Genomic DNA, 19,504 nt, shown 5'->3' on the forward strand with positions numbered 1-19,504 from the left:
AGCAGGTGAGCAGGTCTCTGGAGGTCACGGAATCGCCGGCACAGCTCCGGAGTCATTGGTGTCGCCCCCAAAACAACGCAGTGTGCGCCTCTGTGAAATTCAGCTACCCCTGTTCAGAGTTTGTCTTACCAGGACAGTGCCCAATTGACAGGAAGCAGGGGAAAGGCTCTCAAGATGTAGCCGTACATGGAATTGATTATTACTGGTCTTTTCAGAGAGATATTTTCAGGGCCAAATCTGAGAAAGACAGAAAGGTTTTGGGGCTGATAAAAAGAGTGGAAGAACTGTTCTTGCTCTCTTTGTTTCTATGTGAATAATTTAGAGCTATCCATGGGTTAACCCTTTGAGCTGGATATCAGTGATGTGTGTTGGGGTAGAAACTTGTCACTTTGAATGGAATTATTTTGTCTCTTTCCTTCGTCTTTTTTTAATGAGCAGACGCCAGTGTGAGTCACTTCGCAGTGTGAACGCGTGAAGTCGCTGCTCACTGTGCCAGGACACTGGAGATCCTATCCCACAGAGATGTGTTTGATAGGAAGTTTGAAAAATATGGCAAAATGCCAAAGTGCAAAGCAGGAGTTTTGCATTTCCAGATCAATTCATAAAAGATTGCATTACGGAAATCAGTGCTCTTCGGATTATTACTGAAACAACTGGCTTCTTAACCGTAAACAATTGGACATTGTCTCTGATGTAATAATGTATTTTATTTCCTAATTCTTGACAGATCAAGATCAGTTCTTATTTCATGTCTATTGAGTATTAGTTACAACAGAACTAGAACTTGGCGCCAGGTTTCTGTAATAAAGTCAAATCACCCACCTCCTAATCTGTTTTCTTACTTTGAAACTCAAACACTGAGCAATGGTTGCAAATAAGAAGGCTTTGAAAGAAAAAAAAAAGGTTTATTAACTTCGTTACATTTCTGTTTTTATGAAATCCAGCCCCGGCTACTAGGGTTTTGGTTCTCTTTTCCCGGTGAGCAAAGTGGATTCGATTCATGGAAGAGTAGGTTGTTCCAGTTGTTCCAGCTCGCGCTGTAGATCCCCCATGAAGGTGGACGTCCCTGATGCCATGCATGACGCCGGAGAGTCTCCCAGGGGGGAGGGCAGGGAAGGGATCTGTCTGCAATGACTGAAGAGTCAGCGAGGAGAGAGATGGCGCGGGCAGCAAAAAAGCAGATGTTCATGCTACGTGACTCCTTCGCGTTGCTCACCCCAGCCGTGAACGGCCTTTGTTCCCACTCGTACGGGATTAAGAAAATATACAGGATTTTGTTCTTGCTGCAGTTATTGGAAGATCGTCCTCTCAGCTGCTTGGTCTGTACATTAGTAGTATTGGTCTGCAGGAAGGCCTTGCACGTGTTTACAAAGTCTACACAAATTCCCTTCTTCCGTAAGGGAGGAGTTTTGGGCATAGAGAGCAAGCTGTAGAACACAGGGCTCTAGCACGGAGAGGTCCGTCCTGTCCCTGATTCACAGGCAGTGCTCGAGGCAGCCGCATTCCACGTGCTGGACAGCCCCGTTCACAGCGGCCAGGTCGTCGAGGGTCAGGATAGTCCCCCTGGGTAGGCCCTTGCCGGTGGCGATCCCAGAGACCTCCCCGGGATCCAGGGCCCGGTTCCACACGGCGAAGCCCGCCAGCCTCCCCACGAAGGCCTCAGCGGCATCGAAGCCCCCTCCCACCGAGTCCTGCTCCTGGCCCAGAACGACGGAGCCCCCCGGCGGAATCTCGTAGCCCTTCTGGAACTTGGAGCCGGTGGAGGTGAGCCAGCGGTCGGTGTAGTGCCAGAACTTGCCCTCGATGGAGGACCAGATGACGCAGAGGTGGTGCCACTTGTTGTCCAGCAGGGCCTCGGCGGGCAGCTCCCGGTAGGCGGGGTCGCCGATGACGAAGTCCACGCTGGCCCGCTCGCTGGAGTTCCTGCCGTAGAGGACGAGCTTGTTGTCGTTCTCCTCCGTGGCGTAGGACAGCAGGGTGCCCAGGTACCCGCCCTCGACACGCAGCCAGGTGCAGACGGACAGCTCGTGGATGCCCGCCGAAAACCCCTTCCTGAAGGTGGCGTAGTTCTGGATCGAGGGGCCAGGGAAAATCAGCATGGACTTCACATTGCATACTGTAAGATACAATCGGATCCAGTCAGAAACCAGACAGTTCCTTCCTCCTCACACGCTGTTGTTCAAACAATATCAAGCTGACGACCTTGCAAGGAAAGGCTCGTGTCTCCTAATTGGTTTCAGGTCAGATTTACAGCAGAAATCCTGGTGCTTTTCTTCAGGAGATTGCTGTGTGCATGGTCCCTATACCTATATGGTACCTCTTAGGCAATGTATTATTTGTGTGGTCAGATTCACACAAATGTGACCACATGTTTGTTTCTCTTTGACGTGATCTGTGTCCCAGCTGGCGGCCTACTGCGAAAGACAAGCCGACACTTGGGGGCAGAGTCACTCTGCCTTTGCAGATCCTCCACAGTATTGGAAATCAGTAGACTGGATGTTTATTGGTGCCCTTCTGTTATACGTCTTAAGGAAAACTGTACAGCATGGCTCTCTCCTTAATTAACAGAGTCAATCAAAGTGTTTTCAATTTATCAATGTTAATTATAGTTCCAGAACTTAAAATTCCTGAATTCTGTATGCCAAGTGGAAGACCATTAAATGTTCATATCCTTTTCAGTGTTCTATGCAAAATGTTTTGAGTTGATATGCTGACAGTGCCAATCTTCAATTGGACGGTTCTGTCTTCAGCCCGTCTCCCCTGTTAGGGTTTTAGCACACTGTGTATATTTCAGTGTTTTAACATTTTGGACATTCACAGACTAAGGTGTAAAAACTGCTCCGGATCATACCCGAATGCTTTTCAGAGCTGGTGACATGGTTGTTTAGAAGTCACAGCAACACCTTTATCGTTTCTTGTTGTCTATTTTGCGGTTTTGAAACGTACAGAAATGTCTTCAAAATTGTTTATGCAGACACTTTCAAAGGAAATCTGCCAAGATAAAATGAACATGTAGATAACTAATGTCACATTTTTGTATTTGGAAATATAATAATTTCTGCATTAGCTACTCTTCTTAGCACGTGACTGTCATTAGTGGGTGGTTAAGTGATTTTGGTTGCCTGACAAGAACTGTACTAATGGCATTCATCGGACATAAGCTGCCTTAATCGCCTTTCCACACAGAGAACTTCTGTTTTCTTTATCCTTTTAGACACACTTTTGTCTTTTTTAGCGATGCAAAGCTTCAGATTCTTTGTAGGTACAATCTGTACAAAAAATAACCACCATCTGCTATTTCCATTTTTGGTGAAAAGTATGGAATTGCTTTAACAGATTTCCATTTTCCACAAAGAGTATGGAAATGTTTTTCCAGATTGTCTTAAAGAACATTTTCAGTGATTGGCTCTGTGCTGCAGTTCCATCTTGTTCTGGTTTCATTTGGTTTTATGATGATCGACATGTTGAAAATAGCAGAGTCCCTACTGAAACTGTGATATGTAAAAATATCACAGTTTTACAGCAAAGTAACTTACAAACTCCTGCACTATAAGGGGCAAAGTAGCTTTCCATAGTTCTAGTAACATGTACAAACCAATCTATAGAACCTTCCTAAGTCCTACTGTTTTGTAATCTTAATAGAAGAGTATACAGTTTAGTTGTTCAAATTATGCTTAGTTTCATTGTCTTATTTGCTTAAGAAATTACTCTCCTACTGTTGATCTTTAACCATTGAGTGTTTTTGGCTGTAGGTGAATGCTCTAACTAGCGTTGAGCACAAGACTCCTCCGATTCGATTCAATTTTATTCCGTTCGGTGCAGTTCTATTCAGCATATACAACTCCTCATATACAGGCTCCTCCAACTCAACAACACTTCCCAGACGTTAAACAATTTTAAGGTATGCTGCCTCTTCAGAGCAGGCTTTGGTGCAGCGAAAGAATGTATTCTATGAAGCTGGTGGTAGACTGAGCTCTCTTTAAATCATACTTATTTATAGGCAGCATTCATTTATAAAGAATTACTTCTCATGTGATATGTGCAAAACATTTTCCATTGCCCTTTTCGTCTTCTAATATGTACAGGTTTATCAAGTAGGGATCTGCATCAGCATGCGTAGGCTGCAAAGGAACAATTAAAGGTTTATTCCGTGCTGAAAAGAGGTAGTACTCTCTTGCGTGAGGTAGTACTTACTCGCTTTCTAGGTAGTATTTACCTGTGTGAGGTAGTACAGGTAGTACTTATTCATGTCTGTGAGGTAGTACTTACTCGTGTCTGTGAGGTAGTACTTGTGTCAGGTAGTACTTACGCGTGTCGGTGAGGTAGTACTTACTTGTGTCTATGAGTAGTACTTACTTGTGTCTATGAGGTAGTACTTACTCGTGTCTGTGAGGTAGTACTTACTTGTGTCTATGAGGTAGTACTTACTAGTGTCTGTGAGGAAGTACTTGTGTGAGGTAGTACTTACTCGTGTCTGTGAGGTAGTACTTACTTGTGCCTGCTTTCTTGGGTGCCTGCTGCTGTCGAGGGATCTTGTGCCGCAGAGGGAGCTCTGCCAGGTCTGCTGGTTGCTGGGTCTCTGATTCTTCTAGGAACTCATGCTGTAAATATTGCTGGAGCTGAGACCGGGGCTCAGACTGGGCTTGAGGCTGGGACAGGGGTTGTGTCTCTGACTGGGGCTCAGACTGGGCTTGAGGCTGGGACAGGGGTTGTGTCTCTGACTGGGGTTCAGACTGGGCTTGAGGCTGGGACAGGGGTTGTGTCTCTGACTGGGGCTCAGACTGGAGCTGAGACTGGGACAGGGGTTGCTGCGGGGGTTGTGTCACTGCCTGGTGGCTGGGCTGGAGCTGTGACTGGGACTCTGACTGGAGTGGGGCTTGGGCTGGCTGCTGAAGCTGTGGCTTGGTTGGTTCAGGAGGCTGCAGTCTGGCCTGGGCTTTCTTGCCCCTGGAGTGCTTGAACTGCAGCTTCAGGCTTGTCTTGGGGTGCTTCTGCTCCTGCTCCCTGAGCGGATCTTGTCTTCCAGGATGAAGGATTTGAGGAGTTTGGTTAGAATGCTGTGCCGCAACTCTCGAGGAAAGAGCATCATTCTGCAACATACTTCGAACCTGAACCTCCAACTGGACCATCTTGTCTCCCTGGTTTTTGAGAGCATCCTGGAGATTCGTCAGACTTCTCTGCACCTTCTCTCTGTCTTCAGAGAAGGAACTGATCTCTTTCTTCTGGATTTGGAGCTCCTGGGTCAGGTTGAACAGTAGAGATTTATGTTCCTTATTCTCTCTCAGACTCTGTTTGCCTTTGTCACTTAAGTCTTTCTCCAAAGCTGTTACCTTCAGGTCCAACTTTTTGGTTTTCTTCTGCAGCTTCTTGGTCCAGAATTTCAAACTGTTCAGGTCATTGTCCACTGTGGCCTGGAAATCATTAAGCACCCTGGAGATATTCTCATACTGCTCTGTCAAAACCTGGAAACGGGAATTGATGTTGTAGGAAATGTTGTAATTTTCCGCTATTCCTTGAAGGCGCGTGAGAGTCACCTCTTGGAATCGTCGAAACTGCCAAACAGATGGTAGAAAAAGAGTACCCATCAACCGTGTGTTTAACATAGTTTCACAAGAGCAAGCACGACACAGTCCTTCTCTAAGACAGTCAACCACTGTCTCCTCATGGAGATTAGTTAGCAGCTTTTGCCTAACGTGACTGAATGTGGATGTTCCCAGTCTGGGCAATGGCCAGTACGTAAAACCTCTATTAGCATTTCAAGTAAAGAGTAAACAGTGCATTTTTATGCTTCTTTATGACTTTTCTTTTTAATAAGAACTTCTGTTAAAGCTACTATATTCTCTCATATATTATGTTTTTTTAAATGTATTTCTTGATTTGGTTTGGTTAATTACTCAAAATATAAGAAACAAGTCCTAAGGAGAATAATGATGACCATCAGCCAACATAGCGCCCTGTAGGGTTTGTGTGGCCATCCTGGAATGAATGAAGCCTGGAGACACACACCTCAGAGATCAGGAGCCTCTGCAAGACTGTGAGACCGTGCCCTGGCGGAACGACATGACAGCCCAGCAAAGCAGCCTGCAGGACAGGACACAGATTGCCAGCTCGAGACAAGGTCCTTACCTGCTCATCCAGTCTCCTAAGCCTTTCGAAAAAGGGCTTCCTTTGCTCAGTCTGCCCAGGGGCCTGCACAAAAGCGGGCTTTATGTGGAGGCAGATGAAGACCAAGACGAAGTACAGTCCCTCTTTGCAGGCGATCATGTTTGAGGAGAGGCAGGGCTGGCTTCTCGGCGTCGTGAGCCACTGGCTATATTAACTACCTCAGTGTGCACACAGGCTTTATATTTGGAATGGGATCCGTCTGATTAATAGCCCTGCCCGCGGGTTTCTCCAAAAGGAGGTCATGTTGCTCTCGGGATGCAGTGCAGAATTTAGGGGGGCTGTCTGTCAGCTAGATGAGTTCTGCAGACTCTCTACACTCACAGCCACTTCACACAGACCAGAGTGGTTACTTTTCCATACGGAGTGAGGCTGACTTTTCACTCCCACATCTTAGACTGTCCCGTGATGCGGCGTGCTGAAACGTTGAGCACTGTTTGTTTAGAAAGGCTATCGCAGTGCTAATTTCACTTTAAAGTAAATGAAAAAAAAAAGATGAAGTCAATATTTAATAGCTCGGGTGTTGTCCACACTCGCGCTGAGCTCGGTGCAGACAGAACAGAGACTTCGGGGGACTTTGGTGTGATATCCACTACAGCACCCTTGAAAATGACGAACCTCTCAGGGAGACCGTGGCGGCAGGGAGGGGTCTTGGGGACAGCTGTGGTGTTTCTATTTTCCCCGCGGGACCTCTGGGTTGAAATTTAGCTTCTTGGGGTCAGAGGTCACGGGAACACTGCATCTGTTCTCCTTCTTGACGAGTGTCAAGAAAGGCCGTTGACGTCTCTGCTGAAGGATCTTTTTTTACCGTGGGCAGGTGGAGAGTTGCTCTTGCCATTATTCAAATAAATGGTCAAATTAGAAAAGTCCATCAGTGGTCTCTGAAAAGACCTGGAGTAGAGAAAAACAACAAACACTGAGCAAGGATGAGTGTGATATTCTGGGCTGTTGTTTTTCTTTCATCAGCGTTAACCAAGAGCCTGAAAACTAGTCGTGCTGTGAATCTGTAGAGGGCACATCTCACTTGACAGGCAGAACGGCATCTTTACAGCCCACAAATCGACAGATAAAAATAAATGAATACAACGAGTAATGAACGCTAGGTAAAACAATTAGAAAATGGATGGATGGAGAAATCAATACTAAAATCCTCGTCTCAATTCCTAGAAGCCAAGTCTCTTCATCCAAAAATTTCCGGAGCGCTGGTCTTCACGGCACCTTTTGATAGAGGGCGCTGTTTGTAAGGATATTGGTAGAGTATGATCCTTACGGGTTGCCGTACTGCACAGATGATACTTAACATGCATATGTAGTGTCTATATTGAGAGTAGAAGGTTGAGGGCAGTTGGTTAGGCAGTTTACAGAGCTAGTGTATTAAGAGTTTTAGAGCACTGTGTTAATAAAGTGCTCGTTCATCATTAAGAAGCTGTGTTATTCCGTGGCTCAGTTGACAGCAGAAACATGGCAGGTATTCTGCAGCAGTCGCTGAGGTGCACCCTCTCAGGTATGCCGGATAAAACCCGGAATTTTGTTTGTGCTTTTTTTTTCCAAAACCACTTTTATTGTATGGTATTGATTACTCTGTTCCTGTGGTGATCTCTAGTTTGCTGAGTAAAAGTCTCAAGGTTGTTGTTCCCCCTCCCCAATAGTTAAAACTGGAGCAAAGGTCGCGGGTAGGATCGGTGCGAAGAATTTGTAGCCAGGTTTGCAGGTTTTTACCTGCTTAACTGCTTAAATTTAGGAAGCGCAATTATGCAAAGTTTTCCTACGAATCGTGCATCCTGTCTAAAACTCTGACCTCTAAAATGGAGTGTAAAGACGCCGTTTGATGTTGGTGGTCTTGATCTTTTTTGTAATCGAGAACAAATGTACACTTTTCAGGAGCAATGTTCTCACGGTTTGGAAAGTGAAGAAAATGCAGTTCAACCCATAAGCGCTCAGTTTAAAGGCTGTCATGCACAATCGCTTTTGTCCTGTTGCACTGTTCATTTGTTGGTTATATTCTGCATCGGAGTGGGCGGAATGGGTAAAGGTCTCCTGGAGATTACTATTGGTGGGTTGCAAACCCTCGCCGATGCCAGGTCATTCAGCAGCTGGCCTGAGCAGGATTTGGACCTTAGGGGTAATAAAGACGGGAGACTATAACTGCATGGGTGATAAACCGCACACGGTCGCAAGGGCTGAGCAGTGAAGGTGTGCTTGATCGTGTCACAGGCGGGCGGTCCCTGTTCTCCACGCTCACCAGAGATGCGACTCGTTCGTGGACGCTTCCCGGCATCGCGGCAAGCCGGAGGAACGCCTCGGCCGGCTCAAAAATTCAGGTGGAAATGGACAGCAGCACAGGTACAGTCTCGTTTGTCTCATAGATCTGCCTGCTTTGCTACAGTCCACGGCCCAGGTGCAGCAGTTATCTCTTATTTTCCGCCGGTTTTGTCGTTACCTGAGCTCTTCTCTTTTCATTTTCATCATGTAAAGTGGCTGCTGCTGTGGACTAAGTACTTCCTCCTCCTCCATCAACTTGCCCACTGGTGAGATCCTGTCCCGGTCCATCACAGACGTACATCTAACAGATTTGGACCCAGCTTTCCCCTTGATCAGAATATGGATACATTGCCTATTTAACCAATTTTAATTCATTTAATGGGATTGAGTGCTTGATGGCGGTCAACATCTTTGTCTCGGTTGCTTTCTGACTCCACGAGGTGTTTTGGGGAAAAATGCCATATAAAGATGTCTGATTTATCTGCAATTTTGACATCCCTGAGGAATTTGCTCCCCTGACAGAGAACGGGAGTCCCAGGCTTTTACTCTCGCAGGGAACGGTTACCCTAGGTGGAGTTCAAGAAGAAGAAGAAACCGAGAAGCATGTTCTGCTCCGTGTGTTGTGCAGGCATCGCCGTGGTGACGATGCAGAGCCCCCCGGTGAACAGTCTCAGCCTGGACGTCCTCACCGAGTTCTGCATCAGCCTGGAGAAGCTGGAGATGGATCGGGGCTGCCAGGGAGTCATCCTAACCTCTGTGAGTCACTGCCGCATTCTCCTCTTAGCGATCGCTATGGGCAGGAAAGGCCAGAACCCAGGCCTACAGAGGTCCACAACCAAATCTGGCCCATCGTCGCATGGGCAGGGGTTAGTCCAGTGCCGGACCTTTCTGCCTGTTCTGCGTGCGTGTTGCATGTTGGTGGGGCTTCTGAAACCCTTGGCTAATAAAGAACCACAGTGTTTTGGTGAGGCAATAAGACGACTGCTCAATAGCCAACCTGCAGCTCCTTTAGCAAATCACCTGTAATGGCTTCATGGACACACAGTTCTCACTGTATTCAGCATACTGCACTACTTGTATGTATTGCATACACCATGGACACATAGCAGCTCTGCTCATATTGAGTTTTATTCAATTTCTATTACATCTATTATTATGTAACCTTAATGTTGTGATTTTTGGGATTCTTGTGCTTTTTGTGAGCTCGCAGAAAAGACATTTCAGTGCCAGCACCTGCTGCTGCTGCACGCTGTATTGTTGTGCATGTGATAAATAAACTTTGATCTGATGTCATCAAGGAGTGGGGCTTCCTGGTAGCCAGTAGTCAGGGCTCCTCTGGGCTTGACCGCTCCTGGCCAGAGCTGTCAGGGTGGCTGAATTGAGCCTTATGGATGACTCCTGTGTGGCCCACTGCCGTGCTTTCTCTCTTTCTGCTTCAAATTAAAACAAAAGCGTGTTGGACCAAGCTGCTGAGAACGCCCCTATGTAAGATAGTAAAAAATAGACACGTGTAGGTGTTGAAACACCTTTTTTGTTTCTAATGATCTTCAACTGAGTCAGTGCCTCCCGGCAGCAGGTGTTTGCTGATCCGATTTCAGCCTCTGTGGGCTGGCTGTTTCTCTGTGTGACTGGGTGGTCCCCCCTTGTGTGTCCCCGCAGTCCCTCCCGAAGATTTTCTCGGCAGGGCTGGACATCACGGAGATGTACGGCAAGAGTCCGGAGCACTGCGCGGAGTTCTGGAAGGCGGTGCAGGAGCTGTGGCTGAAGCTCTATGGCTCCAGCATGGTTACGGTGGCCGCTGTGAACGTAAGTTCAAACAGGTCGCCGTGCCCGGCGAGCTCGGAGGCAACCGAGCATGGCGATCAGAGGAAATCCCCGTGGGCAATTAGCAGCTGGTTTCTGATGGCCTGAACCGATTTGTACTGCTCACCAGTCCATTTCTGATTGATCAAATCAGTCTGCCAGCAGAATGAGCTGTCTCAAAGTCGCGCGGCAATAATCTGGTCACGATTGGGTTTTGAAATGTTCTGAACCGGAAGGTACTGGGTGCCAGTAGGTACAAATTCAACCTTTTTTCCTGGAGTTTCCTGAGTGGTCCTCAAACCTCGAATTCCTTTAAATGAAGTTTTCTGCTGATGAATGCAGGACAGTTTTAACGAGATTAGTTAACTGGTGAGTCTCTGATTACAGGAAGTCTTACTTTTTTCCTTTCTGCTTCCTTCTGCGTGCACTCAGGGCTCCAGTCCTGCTGGGGGCTGTCTCATGGCTACCTCCTGTGACTACAGAATCATGGCTGACAATCCCAAGTACGGCATCGGCTTGAACGAGACACAGCTGGGGATTGTCGCCCCCTTCTGGTGAGTCTGGGTATGGGGGTATGTAGTCTTCTGCATTATACCTTTGTAACGCAATGAACACTCCTTTTGTCTTCACTAGGTAACAGAATATTATCTGAGTTATCTCATGATAAATGTATAATTGTACATGGGCAAATGACAAGAGTAAAATTCCAGTGAAATGGGCAGTGTTACCTGTCGAGCTGAGGGAAAACCGCGGCTGCAATGTTCTGTGGAAAAGCAGCTAATTTCATTTCCTAATTAGCAGGAGGATCTTAGTGTTTTGAACTGGGAAAGGGAATCTGACGAAGACAAGTGTAAAAGAAAAAAAGTACACGCCTAGAACATGGAACACAGAAATACTGGGCAAACATATCTGGAAATGTGGAGTCGGAGATACTGTTTTTCTGCCTTTTGATTTACTATAGATTCAAGCAGCATGTACGGCACTTCAGTGGAAAAGGGATTCAGTTCAAGGAGCTGAAATGGAAGGAATAGGTGTTTTTCTAGCCTGAGAGTTAAATGCTTGCAGATTGTCAGTATCCCAGAAGGCGCTGTGGGATCTCTGTCCCCGTCGCTTGGCTTGTGAGTGGGTCGACGCTGACCTTTGCCCCCTGCAGGTTCAGGGACACCATGGTGAACACGGTGGGGAACAGGGTGGCGGAGCTGTCTCTGCAGCTGGGCCTGCTGTACAGTGCCCCCGATGCCCTGAGGGTCGGCCTGGTGGACCAGCTGGTCCCCGAGCAGGAGGTCCTGAGAACAGCCAAGGACACCATGGCCAAGTGGCTCGCCATTCCAGGTCAGGAACCCCCTCCTGCTGCTGCTGCTGGCACGCCTGTGCTGGTCAGGGTCCCTCCGACAGAAACCGCTTCTTCCAGCTCTTACTTTTATTGAGCTCTTTATTGGATCTCGTTTCGATACCGGACATCGATAGGAAAACAAATCTCAATCTGGGGCCAAATCATGCAGAGAATAAAAAAGCCGACAGTGCTTGTGAATATTTGTTATGTGATCTAAGCGTAACGTTTTTTGGTGCGCAAAGGAACAAGTAAAGGTTTATTCCATGCTGAAAAGAGAAGAAAAGAAACACAACGTTTTGGCTGTGGAGCCTTTTCAGGTGTGTTTTTACGGTGTGTTACACTTAACCGGTCCATCCTTCTAACATAAGACACAACAGGACAGAAGAGAGAATCTCAGGTTGTACAGTACATACATCTGAGCTCCAGGAATAGATGTCTGATAAATTCATGTCTAGACTTAACAGATTTAGATATGGACTTTTTTAATTTGTTTCTTAAAGTTTTTAGCTCATTGTAGCTCTGGTGAGCTCATTATGGTAATCTTTTTGTTCGTTAAAAACAACGTATCAAAGTGATTGTTACATTTTGCGTAGTAAAGAAGCATTTCTTAAGCTTTGCACACATTTAGACGTAAGCAAGAGGGAAGCTAGGTTTGTACAGCCAAGTCACTTTGATACTACTTCCAGAATGTTTAACCTGTCTTGGCTGTATTTACATACACCACTGTATCAACAGCACACAAGTAGAACAGACTAAAGGAAGATCAGTCATGCAGATAATTACGATCCAAGTGTAGATGCCACATTGTATAGCTCCTAAATGTTGTATATTTGATTCCAAAAGCTACAGTATCTATCCACCAAATAGAATCTCATTTAATTGAATGAATTTCTGATTTCAGTGCAGTGTGAATACTTGCTGTGTTTGCCTGATTAACATGTTTTGTTCTCGGCACAGGGATTCTAGAAAGGTCTTCTGATGAGTGTTTTTCATCCACTAATGGAAATATTTAACATCTGTAGAGGATTTAGTTCCCCTGAGGAAAAGTGGCCATTATGGTTTATACAAGCAGCTTCTCGCACGGTGCTTGGTTTTGTAGTTAGCCTTTGCCTAACCAATCGAGCTGAGCCAGGGCTTCATTCAGTTTGGAGTGTGAACTGCTTTTCAGAGTGACTTTGCTTCTCCTTTGTTGCAGACCATGCCCGTCAGATCACCAAGTCCATGATGCGAAAGCCAACCATCGACAAGCTGCTGTCGCACAGGGAAGCTGACATCGCCAACTTTGTCAGCTTCATTACGAAGGACTCGATACAGAAGTCACTGAAGATGTACCTGGAGGGGTTAAAAAAGAGGAAGAACTGAAAGCGAAGGCAGAACGGAGTAAACAGTGTCTGAATAATGCCTGATAATCTTGTTCAGGTCATTCTTTTGTTAACGGCCTTCAAAGGCAAGATGTTATTGTCCTTTCAGAAACATAGTATTTTTATCGGAATCAAAACTGTTTTTAAAAGCTCTTCTACAGTATGTATGGCTTCTATGCTAATGGTTTGAGATTATAAACTGTTTTTCACTTTATTCATCTGGGTGCTCTCTCTGATTCTGAAGCATTTTGCCATTTGGAACCACCTATCTTTGCAGGTAGAAGAAAATGGTTCCTTCAGCTCCAATCTAGACAAATCGATACAGCTGAGAACCTTAATCACTGATGTTCTGTTTTTTTTATTTTCCTTAATAGTTTCTTTTAGATAAGGTAAATCAAAAGCTGGTGCACTCTGGAAAAAAATGCTATATTATAATAAACCAAGTAGTTCAAGAGAAAGGGAAGAACCTGAGAAGTGTGCAGTCTGGCTCTGGGATGCTGGTCGACACTTTCGATGGGAGCTTTGCACAGGAGTAGGAAGGACAGCGGTCTTTACGAAGAGCAGTTGGGTGGCAATTAGCCTGTATTTAAAATCTAGATTATAACTGTGGCATGACAAGCGCAGGGCAGACTTTGATGGGACCAAGAAGAGAGATCAGAAATTAAATTACATGCAGGTTAAAGGCTGGTCCTCCCCTCCTCTCCTCTCTGATCTCAGCCTTGGTGCAGCGGGACAAGACCTCAAGGCTCATCAGAGGAAAGCAGCTGCGTAATGGATTCTGGTGCCACTTTAATGCTTTCTAGTTGGCTTATGAACTCTTCATGACAGGAGCCAATGCATAGCCCCTGGTGTGTGAGCGATCAGACCATGCTTCTGTCTTTGAAAGGGTTCCATCAGCTGCATTTTATGTGCCATGACTAGTTTTTCCACTGTCACTTTTAACCGCCCTATATAAATAACACAAGTTACTATTTAACACTCCCATTCCTAATGGAAGTGATCAAACAGGAATTACTTCACTTTAAAATAATTCATTCCAAACCCAAGATGGACGCAGAAAAGGGCTTGATTTATCAAAGAACAATGGCCTTCATTAAATGCTCAGTTTACTTTATTATTGAGCACATTGAACTGAATAGTCGGATTTCAAGCAGAGCAGAGGACAGCCTTTGGCCCATTCTGCAGGTGGGAAGCAGGACTGGAGCTCAATGTATCTTGAGTTGGACTTCAACAGGGTAGTGGTCACTGACAGCCAGAGCCTGGGGACAGAGAGAGTTGTCAGGGTCAGTTCACTGAATGTGGCTCTTTAACATGCCTTCACTGCAAGCAGACACATGGTATGCTCTGCCAAATAAGGAAGCTTACACGCTACAAGGGGTTATAGGAACTGTCTGGCTTCCCTCTATGTTAGTCGCTTGTTAATATGAGAACTTTGGGGAAATTATGAATTGTAAAAAGTTTCAGGAATCTAAACCACTTCATGCAGGTTCTTGCAAGTGAGAAATGCAGTCTTACCATGGCTTGGCTGAGTCCGTATGTGGTCATGAAGTCAAAAACAGTAGCAGACCCAGGAACGACACCTTTCATCATGTCCGTTCCACTGGCAACAATCCTGTGTGGGCAAACACACAGCTCTGTGATGCATGTCCACACTGTAAAGGATGAGTCGGGCAGCTCTCTAAGTCTTATACGCACAGTTCAGCTCAAACTGTGTATACTGAGGTCTCAGTGTTTTTCCATTTATCAAAAAGAACAAGCCTGCCACGAAGAAACTGAAACCCCTGCAGATATAGAGACCTCCACCTGATTCTGTCAGAGAGATGCAAGACTGGAAAATCCTGCAAGAATGGACTATATTATCAAGGTTTTTATTCATTTTAATGAGCTGTTTTCCATCATCTCTCTGTAACATGTGGTGAATGCTGAGCTGGACGCTTAGGAGTATATAAGTGTCTATATATTATATTGTATAAGACGCTTATAATGTAAGTGTCACTTATAATATATAAATGCCGTTTTAATACTACTGTACTCAATGGTTGTAGAAAATTCATGCTTGTTGGCTTAAAACATGTGTGCCTTGCCAGGAATATTGTCTGCTGCTGCCATCACAGGGCACACGTCTGCTTCAGGCAGGCAGTACTGTGAAGGACAGGAAGAGAATATCGCAGGGAGTTTCTTTCCTTCTGACCTGTCGTAAGTGCAGATTGTGTTGGTGACAGTGGTGTCAATGCCCGTGTCCAGGAGCCAGCTGTATCGCGGGTCAGTGTACAGGCGGATCCGGGCCCAGTCCGAACGCTGTACGTAGCCACAGTCAGCATTGAAGTCTCCCAGCAGGAGGATGTTCTGGAACACAGACAGGCAAATCACCACCTGCTCAGGCAAAGGGGCTGGGATCCGGCTGCCAGAAACAGCTTGTTCAAAGGCTAGATTGGTACGGGTACGGGTGACATCACACGCTTAATGCCCTTTGACCCTTCATTTGTCAGACAAGTTCACCCAGCACTGTGGGAGGGATGGCGACGAAAGCCTGTGATTCAGGTGGAAACTGAGGTGCGTTTTATCATCATCTGTCAGGTGAATCCTTGCCAGGACAGTGAGCTAGTGCTCACACTTTTAAAGATGTAAATAAACCCACCCGCACCAGTTTGGCCACAGTGAAACTCCCTGCTAGCTCATCAGGTGTCTTCCAGTGGCACTTGCATACGCCAGACACAATGCTGATGGTTTTCTACATCGTTTTCTTCTCATGCAATGTTTATGGGCCTCTGCAGATTAAACTGCAGATAGGAACAAGATATTTGAAAGCGAGAACGAATTTTAATAAAAGCTGCAGAGGCATACTTCCATTCTTTTTCTACTTCTATTCCTTCAGACAGGAGCAATAGAAGATAAACTGGGTCACTGCCCGGGCAGATCTTTCTATTCTTCTGAATCCATTCTATTTCATCATTATAATGACGGTGCCAACTCGACATAGTTTCGACTTACATCTGTATTCCAGATGTTTCTTACATGTGCAGCAACATCGTAGAGAGCATCAATCTCCTTCACTGCAGCTTCAGGAGAGGTGTGCTGGGGAATGAGCACGAATTCCTGAACAACTGAAGAGAGAAGAGGAGTCTCACTGTGGATCCTGGCCACACTGGAACTCAGACAGACAGGAGCAGCAGAGAACATCACCATATCAAAGTGGGCACACAACAGTCCAGGTTCCCTACAGCGACACCAGTAATGACCAGGGGGATCACCTTCCTCTGGCCCTGCATAAATGAGAAATCGGCGCTGCAAAAGGTGGGTTTGTGTGTGCTCCGTTTTGGGATTGGAGTTTTGCTTTTCTTGCTTTGTCGTGGCTGCTTATTTTCATGATCTTTTAATGATTGTAAAGCCCCTTTCATTACAAAAAATGTCTCCGGGTGCCCTACTGAAAAATAACTGATGGGAAAGGACACAAAAATTAAATTATTACGAAAAGTCAGTTTGAACAAATAGGTTTTGAGGCCAGATTTAAAATGATCCAATGTGTCTGATTGCTTTATATTTTTTGGAGTGCGTGCCACAGCACAACAGAATACCTAGGCTGCAGACATCTCACCATCTATAGCGTTGCATCATCCAGGTGGGGCTGCACACTGGTGGTGGTGGAGGGGATCCCCATTACCTGTAAAGCTCTTTGAGTGGAGCATCCAGAAATGCGTGTTGTACTGTAAGTGTAAGGAATTACTATTGGCCCTGTCACTTGTATTCTGTAGACTGGTATCAGGGGCTTCCATCAGTGAGCAGACATAACCTGTGCAATGTGGTAGGCCTCTCTGTTGCTCACCAGCAGGGTTTACCTGAGTGAGGTGATGAAAACATCACCACGAAGGGCTCTCTGTTGAATGTGTCCGTCCCACAGGGCTCACAGCCATCGTCATACTGGAAGCTTTCAACCACAGACACTGTTTCATCTCTGGGTAAAAAAAACAATTCCCATCTGTCTATGTATGCATGTTGCCATCGAGGTGGAAAAAACCTCGGGATTCATTTTTTAATTTGGGGGATTGACAAACTGATTTTTAAAACCTCTGAAATGCCCTGCATTCTCGCCTTCAGCGTGTCCAGAGCAGGTGGCTTTTTTAGCATTTAGTTGTGGTCTTGTTGCAAAATTGATTTTCTGCATTGCTGAGCATTGGGGGCAGCAATCAATAGAAAAACAGGCTCTCTGGGGACACTCACCTGTAGATAAATAGGTATCTCTCCTTGTAGGAGCTCCTGCCCAATGGCTCACTTATTATATGCCGGTAGACATGAGGTGATGACCCCCTGAGGAACAACAGCTTATCAGAAAACAGTGATGTAGTGTAGATGCACCAAAGCTAATTAGGGTGCATGTGGATAAAAAATTTATTTGAAAGAGGTCAATGTATTCCTCAACGCTCAGATATACCTTGTCAGACTTATTGTTTCAATATTATCATCAGCAGACATCAGGCATCTATCTAGAGGGAGGAGCACTCTTTATAGAGTACTTCCCACCAAGTCTGGTTTACTTCAATAAATTGTTTTCCACATTTTGTAAGGATAAAAATCTGAATAGCCTGCACAAACTATTCAATTACCATCCTGAAAGAAGCAGCACATGTTTGTTTTCTTATTAAAATGGGGTGAAAGTTTGACCAGATTTATTACGTACTGTATACAAGCCCTAATCTTATTTCTAAAGCTGCAGTGGATGTGCACAGGTAGCCTGGTTCTGCGGGATCACTTTCCTGACCTGTTCAGAGCTTCCATCAGGCTGGTCGTAGCAGACAGGTCGCTGTCTCTCACCTCCTGAATTAACACGAGGTCATACCTCTGCACTGTCTGTCAAAGACAAGGGACACGACCCTGAGCAGACATGCATGTACATGTGAAGTAGTCTGTTCTTCAGACATATTCTTCCAAAACACTTCACAAACAGTAAAGAAGTGCCAGGCTAATTTGCAAGTGAGAGACTAGGAGCGTCTAATGAATAATACAATGCAAGCTGAAGATCATTTCTTTGCATTCATTGAGAAGTTGTAAAGTACTGCAGTCTGTTTCATGAGCTCAGATGCGCTCATAAACAAGTCCTGCAGCATTCGTCTATATTCTGAAGCCATGAACATGAAGAAGCATTCAAATGTTATGGGTTTTTGCATCTAGCCAGAAATAAACCATATCTGATGCCTTTTTAACTTTTAACACTAACACATCAAGGCAAGAGCAGAGTAAACTGTGTAGTAAATCACAGTAAAGCCTGGAGTATCATGTCATAGCTCAATAATAAACATAGGAAACACTGGAAGGGACCCCAGCCACCTTTGAAACCTTTCCAAAGTTAAGTACTTACTTTAACAATGATGTCAAGTAAAGTGGCATTTGAGACTTTTTTGTTCCCAAAGGCTCTGATGTTGAAAGCTCCAATCAACAGCGAACAGGTGGTCACTTCCATAAAGATCAACAGGAGCCCCACGGTGCACAGCCTCCTCACCAGCATCCTGTACCAGGGCAGAAGACGTTCACTGGACCAGCCTGACGCAGCACAGACACTCACACTCAGACCTTAATTCTCCTAGCTGCTCCCCACACCTCAAAAGAACCGAAAGATTTGGTTCCTCCAGAGGATTTTGTGCAGCAAACAGAGTTACAACATCAACATGATCACATTTCAGTGAAGCGGCTTAATTCACACCTACACCTTTTCAAGCGCTTACATGTTAATCTTCTATCATGATAGTGTTCTACTTGCATTTCAGGGAACAACATGAATTGATTAAGTGCACTCATCTTCATGTCTAAGGTCGAAAAATCATTCCTTTACACGTGTCTCTGTTGCCAGGGTATGTTTCTACCTGCTTTTGTGCTTCGTCCTCTTCAGTGTTTCTTACAGTGATAAGGAGAGCCTTGTGTTCTTTATATAGCCAAGCCCTCCTCTTCGACAGTATGCTGTGACCCACGTGATAGAAAGGAATCTGAACTTGTTTTCCGCATGTGGAGAAGACTGAAAACCAAAAGCAAAAATATGCAGAGCCCTCTGTTAATCAGCAACAACTTTCCCCACAATTTATCCCTTTTTAATTTCGTCTTAACGATACTGCCTCCCTGAATCCAACAATGCATCTCAAGGAATGGTATCCTCCTTTTCAACCTTCATCAAAATGACCAGGATCCAAGGATTGAATTGATCTTTTTTTAAGATGTTTGTTTGCAACTTTGTGTTGTTTTGCTGCTTTGTATTTGCATATCCTGAATTGTCCTCTGGTTTGTTGTTGTTTGTGGTATGTGTGTATAGAACTGTGAGTCAATGAGAATATTCATCTCCATCTCCTCTCCAGCCTGGTGCCAGAAGCTCCAAGGGAAGAACTCCTGCTCAGCCTACGGGTTCACATCTGCCGTGTTCTCACCCCTGTCACCCAGCCCAGCACAGGCCCAGTCTTTGCATGATTACTGATTAAGTACAACCCAACGGCCTCTTACTTCAGTAAAGTAAGAAATGGAATAGGCTGTCCCCACTTACACAACAAACTGACAAGCACTGCAGAGTTCTGGGGCCTTCAGAGTTCTCACATCTCACCAGCTA

At 45.4% G+C, this 19,504-nt stretch overlaps 3 protein-coding genes across 4 annotated transcripts; 1 reads left to right on the forward strand and 2 right to left on the reverse strand.

Moving 5' to 3' along the window:
• Positions 1-745: 745 nt before the first annotated feature.
• On the reverse strand, positions 746-6,446 carry ptx4 (pentraxin 4, long). The gene is made up of 3 exons (XM_069180823.1): positions 6,127-6,446; positions 4,493-5,552; positions 746-2,116 (listed from the first exon to the last, which is right to left on the reverse strand). Exons 1-3 carry the CDS (start codon positions 6,262-6,264, stop codon positions 1,476-1,478), a joined length of 1,839 nt encoding a protein of 612 aa, XP_069036924.1. The 5' UTR covers positions 6,265-6,446; the 3' UTR covers positions 746-1,475.
• A 981-nt stretch (positions 6,447-7,427) lies between these two features.
• On the forward strand, positions 7,428-13,135 carry eci1 (enoyl-CoA delta isomerase 1). Its single transcript, XM_006637293.3, has 7 exons — positions 7,428-7,666; positions 8,377-8,505; positions 9,053-9,180; positions 10,084-10,230; positions 10,660-10,781; positions 11,381-11,559; positions 12,756-13,135. Exons 1-7 carry the CDS (start codon positions 7,624-7,626, stop codon positions 12,920-12,922), a joined length of 915 nt encoding a protein of 304 aa, XP_006637356.2. The 5' UTR covers positions 7,428-7,623; the 3' UTR covers positions 12,923-13,135.
• An 879-nt stretch (positions 13,136-14,014) lies between these two features.
• On the reverse strand, positions 14,015-18,855 carry dnase1 (deoxyribonuclease I). Of its 2 annotated transcripts, XM_015360153.2 has the most exons (9): positions 18,777-18,855; positions 18,275-18,422; positions 17,678-17,766; positions 17,140-17,226; positions 16,758-16,873; positions 15,913-16,025; positions 15,113-15,267; positions 14,437-14,533; positions 14,015-14,180 (listed from the first exon to the last, which is right to left on the reverse strand). In XM_015360153.2, the coding sequence occupies exons 2-9, from the start codon at positions 18,419-18,421 to the stop codon at positions 14,127-14,129; spliced, it is 858 nt and encodes a 285-aa protein (XP_015215639.2). In that variant the 5' UTR covers position 18,422; positions 18,777-18,855; the 3' UTR covers positions 14,015-14,126. The 2 variants fall into 2 exon arrangements, with proteins under 2 accessions (XP_015215639.2, XP_069036925.1); XM_069180824.1 differs by lacking the exon at positions 18,777-18,855 and having other exon boundaries at positions 18,275-18,500.
• Positions 18,856-19,504: the final 649 nt, after the last annotated feature.

This window comes from Lepisosteus oculatus, chromosome 19, assembly GCF_040954835.1.
Source record: "Lepisosteus oculatus isolate fLepOcu1 chromosome 19, fLepOcu1.hap2, whole genome shotgun sequence".
In the NCBI taxonomy this organism is placed as follows: Eukaryota; Metazoa; Chordata; class Actinopteri; order Semionotiformes; family Lepisosteidae; genus Lepisosteus; species Lepisosteus oculatus.

Bases quoted from the DNA above. Each gene is read 5' to 3' on its own strand.
- ptx4 (XM_069180823.1), bottom strand. From the start codon at position 6,264: ATGATCGCCTGCAAAGAGGGACTGTACTTCGTCTTGGTCTTCATCTGC. The intron at 5,553-6,126 runs GTAAGGACCTTG...TCTGTTTGGCAG, and splicing joins TTAGGAGACTGGATGAGCAG to TTTCGACGATTCCAAGAGGT. The intron at 2,117-4,492 runs GTAAGTACTACC...TGTATCTTACAG, and splicing joins ACCCAAGAAAGCAGGCACAA to TATGCAATGTGAAGTCCATG.
- eci1 (XM_006637293.3), top strand. From the start codon at position 7,624: ATGGCAGGTATTCTGCAGCAGTCGCTGAGGTGCACCCTCTCAG. The intron at 9,181-10,083 runs GTGAGTCACTGC...GTGTCCCCGCAG, and splicing joins AGGGAGTCATCCTAACCTCT to TCCCTCCCGAAGATTTTCTC. The intron at 11,560-12,755 runs GTCAGGAACCCC...CCTTTGTTGCAG, and splicing joins CAAGTGGCTCGCCATTCCAG to ACCATGCCCGTCAGATCACC.
- dnase1 (XM_015360153.2), bottom strand. From the start codon at position 18,421: ATGCTGGTGAGGAGGCTGTGCACCGTGGGGCTCCTGTTGATCTTTATG. The intron at 16,026-16,757 runs GTAAACCCTGCT...TTCTCTCTTCAG, and splicing joins GTTTTCATCACCTCACTCAG to TTGTTCAGGAATTCGTGCTC. The intron at 14,534-15,112 runs GTCAGAAGGAAA...TTGCCCACACAG, and splicing joins ACAATCTGCACTTACGACAG to GATTGTTGCCAGTGGAACGG.